Source organism: Prunus persica, chromosome G3, assembly GCF_000346465.2.
Source record: "Prunus persica cultivar Lovell chromosome G3, Prunus_persica_NCBIv2, whole genome shotgun sequence".
Taxonomy (NCBI): Eukaryota; Viridiplantae; Streptophyta; class Magnoliopsida; order Rosales; family Rosaceae; genus Prunus; species Prunus persica.
The window spans coordinates 27162151-27171352 of NC_034011.1; the positions used below are offsets into that span (position 1 = coordinate 27162151).

Below are 9202 nucleotides of genomic sequence, written 5' to 3' on the forward strand. Positions count from 1 at the left end.
AACTAGAGCCTCAACCCAACCTCCATCAAAAATCCAATTCCAATGTAATGTATATTAACAACAAATAATGGTTTATTATACAACAACGCTTGTCATCCATTTATATCAAGTAAAAATAATCAAAAAATTAATGACAGCCATTCTTTATACACTTATCAAACAGCTGAATCTCTTCTTCTCTAATGTTTCAGAAAGGAAAAAAAATAAAAACAAGTAATACAATTTCCCTTTTCTTTTTCAAGAAAAAAAAAAACACAATGTCTTTTATTTTGTCGCTCTAAATAACTGACTTCCTGGGATCACAGTGGAGGGTCCTTCCCCCATTATTGTTGTCAAGCTAATCTCTTTCTCGTGTATTCGATCTAGCTCCATTACCACATGGCTCATGGCTGGTCGCCTCTCACTTGAAGGTTCCAAACATCGCATAATCAAGTGTATGAACCCTTCCATAGCTTCACCTGTGAAGCTATTCCCCAATCTCTCATCGATGATGCACGAAACATTGCTATTATCTTGGATGTTTTGCACCTTCATACAGTACAAAAACATAAAACGACTTAGTTTAACATTTTCACACATCCAACAACAATTCACAAACCAAAAAAATGCAGCCTTTTTCAAAACATTGCTGATAACGGGTTATTTAAGTAAAGAAAAAAAAAACACAAACAAACAGTGATATTTTGAAGCAGCAGAAACAAGTAAATAACTTGCATGCATAGGATCATATGACTAGTATACCAGCAACCAACTCGCACTCAAACTTGGTCCTTCACTAATGATCTAGAGAAGAGAAGCCAATATAATTGCATAAATTGCATGCATAGGATCATGTGACTAGGCATTCCAACACTTAAATAGCATTTCGTGAAGGCAAGCACATACCCATTCAACCAGGTTCTGGTTTGAGTCGGAAGATGCCAATTCTCCTGCTTCTCGCCCACTTACTAACTCCAGAAGGAATACACCAAAGCTATATATGTCACTTTTCTCCGAAAATCGTCTAAACTCTCTCACCCTGCAAAAGTGAATGGAAATCTGGCTAAAACTGATAACTTTCCTTTATGGGGACTTGAAAGGTTATATGAAACACGGACAATCAAAAGATCAATACCCTTCACCACAACCCCACCTCAACCTTCTCCAAAAGAAAAAGAAAAGAGAGAGAGAGAGAGAGAGAGAGAGAGAGACTAATACTCTGGAGCAAGGAACATCTCATCAGCAGTCACTTGAGAAGATGGGCCTGCAATATCAACTCTTCCAAGGAAATTGCGGATTCCTGCATCTGCAACCTTAGCTAGTAGATCTTCATCTACAAGAACATTGGCTGTTTTGAAATCTTTATGCACCAGACGGGGACTCAAAGAGTGAAGATGAGCCAAACCTGCAAACAGAGAAGATCAATGAGTCCTAATAAATAGGAGAGCATTGCTTCCAGACTTCACATATCAGAAGCTGGAAATTTAGAACAATTAAAAGTCTTACAGCATCTGGCAAAAGAATTTGAGGGACCAATACTGATATTCGGATATTTTATCTAAAGAGATGAAAACCTGATACCAGGAAAGCCACAAATGCTCACTGATTTTGCAGAGGATCACCTTTAGCTGCCCCTAGAGCTATTGATAGTCGGTTCTTGAATTCTAGCTTTTTACGTGAATGCTGACCAGTGCCTGCAAAGGAAAAATTACATAGCCACATGATCAATTTTAGCATTATAGATGCAGCAATTGCATAAATTTCTAAGGTAACAACAAAATCATGGAAGGGTTTTGTACGAAATACAATACTTCATGTATAATGAATCGACACGCATATCACATGAAGTTAAAGAAACATTTATATGCTAAGCAGAGATTTATATCACCAGCATAATTTTGTCTCATAAAATAAAAAATGGTAACTGGATAGAGGGTTACCATACAGGTGACTGGAAACACTTCCACTATGAATATACTCGTACACAAGAAACTGTAGATTATTTTCCTGGCAGTAACCCAACAGAGTAACAATATGCCGATGCTGAATAGCTGAGAGATAGTGTACCTGATATAATAATCAGTTTAGTTAGATCAACCCATGAGACAATGTTCAGTGCACAAACATAAATAGGAATTCAAAGAGAGAAAATAAACTAAAGCATAACCAGTCCATCAAATTCATCAGGAGAGAAAAGTTGGTAAGGAAGACAAAACACGTTCCAAAACAAAAACTTATTCAGAATTTGCCACCAGAACTTGTAAATCCACTTCAAACACTTTATTAACAATTTTTTTTTTTCACCTGTAAGTGTAGGACCGTGATTATTACCTCATTGATAAATTCCTGACTAGGTGTTCCAGGTCGCCTTTTGATGGCTACAAGCATCCCATCTTGAAGAAAACCCATGTATACCTCCCCAAATTTTCCTTCCCCAATCAAGTTTGTATCACTGAAATTTTTTGTGGCTAGAGACAATTCTTCCATCTGAAAACGCCTTGTTTCTCGCATTGACAACTCAACCCCAGCATGTCTTCCCACTGCAAGTTATCGAAACAGATAATCAAAAGGTTGTTCTTTACACTAAGTTTGTTTCCTTTAGAAAACATACATGATTTAATAGTTACCTTGAACAGATGGATCAGAAGAACCTGTTTCTGAAGTTCTGGATACACTCCTATTGTGAGATAGACAGAACCATATGAGTATGATAGTTATGCCCACCAAAGTCACGGCTCCTGCAGCACCTCCTAATATTGCTGCAAGAGACGCTGACATTTGGTATGGGAACCACTTCAACTATGCGTGGTAATATTATTGTAAAACGAATTACCATACATTGAACCTGGAATACAGAGGATACAAAAAATCAGAATATCATAATCTAGGGGGAAGATATGCATAGAAAGCGACATTTATATCCATTAGATATCTATTTCTTTTCTAGTTTCTTTCTTGTTCCCTCATTATTGCTCCACCATCAGATGTCTAAAAAACAAGTTGGGCAGCAAGTTTTAACACTGGGATTGAGAACCTAGGGTGTAAAATTTCTTCGGAAATATTCTGAATGGAATCAAGCAAGGCACAAAGCAGTCTTTTAGAATAAGCAAATTACACCTGAAAGTTTAAAGCAATAAAATCGCAAAGCACCTGACTAATAAGTAAATGGCAGAAATGCAATGAATTTTGAAATCAAAGTTAAAGCCTTTGAAAGTAAATAAAATAGCATGCCAACTGATTTAATAGTATATAAGGTCATATACATTCAAAAGACAATAGAATTGCAGTACACTTGGCAAACTCTGGAAACAATGTATTGGATTGACTGAAAAACATGCATATTAGGATAGGATCTGATTTAAATGAAGATTAATCTAGATAGAAACGGTATTAATGAAATACGATCTGAGTCAACTTCAAACCTGCACTCCCAGAGAAGTAACCCAGCCAGATGTCTAAAAACTCGAGCTTCATTTGCCAATGACAACACGAATGAGCCTCCCAGTACAATTGTTGTCACCCAAATGAAATTTCATCACATTCCCACATGGAAAGTGAAATGGAATACTTTTGTTTGCGGTAAGACCCCAGCAAGGAAATCAAAGTTAGTCAGCAAGAAAGGATAAGAAACCCAAATAAAATTAAGGACAACTAAAGAGGAGGATATGCAGGCAGGCATCAAAAGTAAAGAAACCCAGTTATGATCAAGAGTTGCAGTTGATATTAGTATAAAGAAAGAGGCATGAATATGCAGGTCGAAATCAAAATGTAAACAGAATCGAAGCTGAGAAGCATCTATCTCTGGTGTATTTTTGATTAAATTAATGGGAAATGCAGTCTGTTGATCATCGTTGGATACAGACAATGCCGACAGAAAGTGACCTTGCGCCGACAACACTACTACTTCCCCCTCTACCAAACCACCCAACTTAACTTCATCAATATAAACTTATATGTAGTAGACCCACAAGGAAATTAAATAGAAAATAAAGCCCTTTATATTATTTTGATAGTTGAAATAGACTGAGAAAACCCCATGCAAGCAAGCAAAGTTGATTTTGAAGCAGGAAGAGAATAAAAATGAAGTGTGAACAGAAGAGAGAGAGAGAGAGAGAGAGAGTATGTGTGTCTGTCAATCTGCGTGTATTTGTATTTTTATATAATTTTTTAAAATGAATTTAGTTTCTCTCTTTTATGTGTGGGCTGTAAAGCAGAATAATAGTTGTCTGCTACTGCAAGTTGAGTTGAGAGAGAGAGAGAGAGAGAGGGTTTTTCATTTCATTCGGTTTGTGTCGTGTACAGTACAGGGCATCTTGGCTGTAAACAGATTTGCAAATCACAGTGCTGCTGCTGCTGCTGCTGCTGCTGCTGGTAGACTAGTGGCAGTGGCACAACAACAAAAACAACCCACAAGCCAAGCAGCGCATACACAGAAAAGAAAAGACAAAAAAGAATAGCGCTTGACTGCAGCAAGAAGTTAGTTAAAGTTTTGCCCAAATATACAGTCGGTATATATCTTTTCATATAAAAGCATTCAACAAAGAATATGAGAGAGAGAGAGAGAGAGAGAGAGAGAGAATCAGCTGGGCTGGGGCTTGTCTTGTGGGGTTGCTATCCCGGCCAGCCAGCTATCAGCTATGTTGACATGGCTCCTACTGAACAATTAAATAAGGCCTACACATAACTATTTTTAAATCAAATACATACAAACCATTGGCAAAGGTAACCTATACGCCTCTCCTGCCCCTTTCACCTTTCACCTTTTTTATTTTTAATTATTTTGCTCATGGAAGCTCTTCGGATTCTCATTCATTCCTCTTACCAATATCATTAAAATGATGATGATGATTACTAATAATATTATTTAAGAATTGTTGCAGTTGCGGTGCTTCAGTTTCTTTACATATGAAAAAACAACAAATTTCTCTAATTTTATTTTTCCTTGGCTCTTGTCTTGTCTTCTTGAACAAACAAAAAACAAAATATCCAATCCAAGAGAAGAAGCTGCAATTGTTTGTTGCATTTTATATAGTATGAGTATGATTGGAGGTTCTTTAATCTCCTCGACTGAAAATGTGACACCAAACAAAATGGCAATGATATTAAATCAATTAATAATGATAATATTGATAATGCAGGAGGGAGGAACCATAGATGGAAGCTTCATCTCTTAATGTCAACGTCTAAAATTATTGCGGTTCAATAATTTGTTAATAGCAAGCTTTGAGTTTGCCCTCGCTCCTTCGTCACTTCGTGTTTCTCTTGATGATCTCGCAAGTTAAGTGACGCCACTGGGTTGGGAGCGTCCACAAGTCCCATAAAAAATGGCGCATCACATGATCCCATCTGCAGGACACAATTGGCAAACGAAACGAAAGTTGGGGTCGGAAAGAGGCGGCTTTGAGCTATCTATCAATTGGAAACACGGGGCGGGAGGGACGGATGATTGTGTGTGGATATCTAATCTATTATTGACCTCACAGACAACACAATCAATCAAGGCCTTGAATTCAATGGTAATGTATACGATTAAACTTGAGCGGCCATATACAATTTACAAACAAGCTTACCAGTTAGTCCCCGCAATCCTCCTTCTCCAAGCCAAGACGACCATGACAAAAAATAAAAACATAAATCAACAAACAGAAGATGATAAGCAAAGCATAATTTACAGAGGAAATATGTTTCTGATTATATTCTACAATTACCAAGCAGCATAATTTACAAAATGTGAAACGCTCATACATAAAATATGACCTCGAAATACAACCTCGCAGTAAAGCATCACTGCATACTATCGGAGCTTAACCCTTGCCTCTTCAAATGCTGCCTTAAACGCATTTCGAGTTACTTCCCTCTGATGACAAAGCTCCATTGCTGCTTCAGCTTTCTGAGCTGCAGACTGCAACCTTTTTTCAGTCTCAATCATGTCCTTAGCTGTCTCGTCCACTCGAGTCTTTAGCTCTGACGTCTCAACCTCACAAAGAGACAGCTGGTTCTCAATTTGAAGCAGCATTTCCTTTACTCGGGAAGCCTCCTTACGAAGGGACTGTAGGTGATGATCAGAGGTCGTAAAAGCACCCACTGTATCACCATGGGTGCGCGAAATATTATCAAACCTATCTACCTCATTGTGGTACACCTTGATGAGCTCTTTGGAAGAGAGGTCATTATGAATGGACCGTTCTACTTCAGCAAGTGATGATGCACATGCAATGAACTTCCTTACACGCTCAGAAAAACGTCTATAGTCAACAGAGAGATGGTCCAAAGCAGCAAAGGTGCACTCCGCTGCCCATGTCATGGATTCATGCTGAAGTGGATCCATTGACTCAAGAAGAGTGAGCAGCAGATTCTGAATAGGCAAGGCTGCTTGCTCAAGTGCCCCCACAATTTTCCCTGTTACAACACTATCTTGTAATGGATCCAAAAGATTTTTTATGCCTGAAAGCTCGAAAAGTACACCACTCAAAGGCCGAGCATCATCCTCACTAGACATTTGTGGTGATAAATGGAAATTAGAATGTGAAGGACTATGAGGAAGGTCAACCAACCCTTCCGAATGAGACCCATATGTCTCCTTTGGAACGAAAATAGGATCAAGTGAGGGGAAAACACCTATTAGAAATTCGAACTGGAGTCAGAACCTAAGATGACAAGTGGAGAAGAAAAGATAAAAAGAGAAACGGTATGTACAATCATACTTACAACAAAACTTAGGCTTGGATGGAGGTACTGTTAAGCATCCAGAAGGGGTGAAAGCAAGCCGGCCCAACCAACCGAATATCTGAAAATCTAAAATTTGATGGGTACCATCTTTCCCCCAACCTTATCCGGAAAAAGAAAAATCAGAATGACAATGCAGCAGTAACAGCAGGAAGATAATTTCTACCAAAAGAAAGTCACAGAAGGAGAATGTTAATACTGGACAGCTACTCCAACAAAGAAATATAGAAGAAGATACCTCCCGTTAGTGTATCTCCAGCAACAGAACTGTGTCTCCAAAACTCTATCTGTTGATGATGAATTTCAGCCTGCATGGATGTTTTCTGAGAAACATGGGATGCTTTCTCCATTATAGGATCCAATAAACCTTCCTCCTGCATGACTAGGTTGTGGAGATGCTCCCTCACAACAACTTGTAGATTTGAAAAATTTGTTGAGGTTTTCATATTTGAAGTATCATCATGTTCTTCTCTCCATAACAGAGGTTCTTCTTCAATCTCTGATGGGCCAAAAGGTACAAAATTGAAAGTTGGTTCAGGTTGAGGGTTGTCAATCTTGGCAGACTCAAACGTCATCCTGTTTGGATGCTCAAAACTTAGTTCATCGTTCTCGTCCAAGTCATAGTTTACAGTCTCAACGACTTCATGACAATTCAAAGAGGGCTTGAGAGATCCATCATGTTCGCTTTCATCTAGAGAAGAAGTGAGTCCGGTATTTGCTTGACCATCATACCATAGGAAGAAAGGGCAAGCGCCATGACCCTGTCCAAGAGCCAGAAATCAATGCACATCCATACATGATAAACACAAAAACCAAGCGGAAGTATGCAAAACTCAAAAACTGAAAAGCTACGCGAGTTAGAACTAGAGAACTAAAGAACAGATAGCAGGTTAGAGAACTAAAGAACAGATAGCAGGTTGCATTGCGCGGATGAATGAATTTGTTTCAGACCTCCATGCTTACTTTTATCTTAATCCATGGGAGAAAGAGCATTTGGAACCGAACAAGACCGACTTACACAGTTTTGCCACGCAAATGTACCCAAACAGAGATGCGACCACCATCGGACGCAAGCCCTCAGAAGTTAAATAAACCATGTTAATAATTTCACATTACATTACTGGCAGGCATGAGATTAATAATGAGAGATGTGATGCAGTAAAATAGGTACAAAAAATGAGTTCAAAAAGGGATGAACAAAGAGAGAGCTTGCTTATAAATTATATTATATGGAAAAGAAAGAAGAATACGATGAGTGAAGTAGTAGGAAGGTAAGTAAGTAGGGTATGGTGTGTACATAATAATACCTTTGTGATAGGGCAGACAAAGTATAATCGACCGGCATTTGGTTCAGACGTCTCCAGCATCAACCTACAGAGTCCGGCACCGCAAGAACACATGGGGTATTCGGAACGACTGAGACTGAGACTGAGAGGGCGTCCACTTGCTCCTCCACTACCATTCTTGTTCGTCTTGAGTTCATCATACCATTTAAAGAAGCCACATTTGCAGCCCTAAATTTTCAAATTTTCAAATTTAATTGAAGTAACAGAAGAAGAAGAATATAAAAAAGAAATGATCATCATATGGTCAGTAATGAATATAAAAAAGAAGAAGAAGAAGTGAGTTGAGAGTCACATTGGGAAGGAGGTGAAGGCAAGCATAATAGATCCTTCCAGGGTTCTTGAGGCTTCGGGAGACCTTAGCAGTGCAAGGTCCGTGGCCGTTGTTGCATTCAATCTCAGGGTGATGGCAGACGTTGGGAAGAGAGGGAGGGGCTGCGGATGCGGTGGGTGTATTGAGATTGAACTTGAAGGGGCAATCTCTAACCCAATGACCTTGCCTTTTGCAGTGGAAGCATGTTGAGAAGGATGAGACTGCTTCTGCCTCTGCCTCTGCTTCTGTCTCTATGTCGGTGGAAGTGGGATCAATGTGAGGCAAGAAGCGCATTCTTTTGGAGGGGCTGGGGGTACACGGAGGATGGACTGGATCTGGAGGTGGAGAACCAGCAGCAGCGGCAGGGCTTGGGCCGCAAGGAGGAGGAGAAGGAGAAGCCATCATCGTTGATCAGATCACCCTCCGTCGCCGTCGAGTCTCTTCCTTTACCCCTCTTATTAAAACTAAAAACTAAAACGAAAATAAAGTTCAATTCCAAATTTCCTTTTGCTTTTGGAAATTGGACATAAACCCCCCCTCCCGGCTTCTGCCCCGACATACAGTCAGTAAAGTCAACTAAGTAGTCAAATCAAGTGTGTTATGTCTGCGTGGCAACACTTGCCAAGCACGCTCACAGTAAAAGCGGAACCATCCCATCCAATAATTCACTCCTTTTCTTTTTCACTGTTTACTGTTTCACCGCCATCGATGGATAAAAACCGTAAAAATGAAATAACACTATTTGACTATTTTTTTATTATTTATATTTATAAAAAAAATCAGACTTTGGCTATTCTTTTTGCAATTAAGTTTTTAGTTTTTTTTTTCAAACGCCCTTGGT

The 9202-nt window shown here is 39.1% G+C and overlaps 2 protein-coding genes across 4 annotated transcripts; both read right to left on the reverse strand.

The window, feature by feature from the left end:
* On the reverse strand, positions 33-4593 carry LOC18782280 (nodulation receptor kinase). Of its 2 annotated transcripts, XM_020560135.1 has the most exons (9): positions 3402-4593; positions 2818-2824; positions 2607-2656; positions 2311-2519; positions 1920-2046; positions 1602-1673; positions 1198-1384; positions 886-1018; positions 33-528 (listed from the first exon to the last, which is right to left on the reverse strand). In XM_020560135.1, the coding sequence occupies exons 1-9, from the start codon at positions 3451-3453 to the stop codon at positions 265-267; spliced, it is 1101 nt and encodes a 366-aa protein (XP_020415724.1). In that variant the 5' UTR covers positions 3454-4593; the 3' UTR covers positions 33-264. The 2 variants fall into 2 exon arrangements, with proteins under 2 accessions (XP_020415724.1, XP_007216792.1); XM_007216730.2 differs by having other exon boundaries at positions 2607-2824; positions 3402-3495.
* On the reverse strand, positions 5120-8873 carry LOC18783436. 2 transcript variants are annotated; one of them, XM_020560131.1, is made up of 7 exons: positions 8344-8873; positions 8013-8219; positions 6944-7466; positions 6688-6807; positions 5750-6597; positions 5550-5570; positions 5120-5325 (listed from the first exon to the last, which is right to left on the reverse strand). In XM_020560131.1, the coding sequence occupies exons 1-5, from the start codon at positions 8764-8766 to the stop codon at positions 5774-5776; spliced, it is 2097 nt and encodes a 698-aa protein (XP_020415720.1). In that variant the 5' UTR covers positions 8767-8873; the 3' UTR covers positions 5120-5325; positions 5550-5570; positions 5750-5773. The 2 variants fall into 2 exon arrangements, with proteins under 2 accessions (XP_020415720.1, XP_020415719.1); XM_020560130.1 differs by lacking the exons at positions 5120-5325; positions 5550-5570 and having other exon boundaries at positions 5594-6597.

Excerpts from the sequence above, each read along its gene's own strand:
- LOC18782280 (XM_007216730.2), bottom strand. The coding sequence starts at position 2,757 with ATGTCAGCGTCTCTTGCAGCAATATTAGGAGGTGCTGCAGGAGCCGTG. Across the intron at positions 2,520-2,606 it reads TTCTGATCCATCTGTTCAAG|TGGGAAGACATGCTGGGGTT; the intron begins GTAACTATTAAA and ends GATAACTTGCAG. Across the intron at positions 2,047-2,310 it reads GTCAGGAATTTATCAATGAG|GTACACTATCTCTCAGCTAT; the intron begins GTAATAATCACG and ends TTATTATATCAG.
- LOC18783436 (XM_020560131.1), bottom strand. The coding sequence starts at position 8,766 with ATGATGGCTTCTCCTTCTCCTCCTCCTTGCGGCCCAAGCCCTGCCGCT. Across the intron at positions 7,467-8,012 it reads TTGTCTGCCCTATCACAAAG|GGTCATGGCGCTTGCCCTTT; the intron begins GTATTATTATGT and ends GCTCTTGGACAG. Across the intron at positions 6,808-6,943 it reads TGGAGATACACTAACGGGAG|GTTGGGGGAAAGATGGTACC; the intron begins GTATCTTCTTCT and ends TTTCCGGATAAG.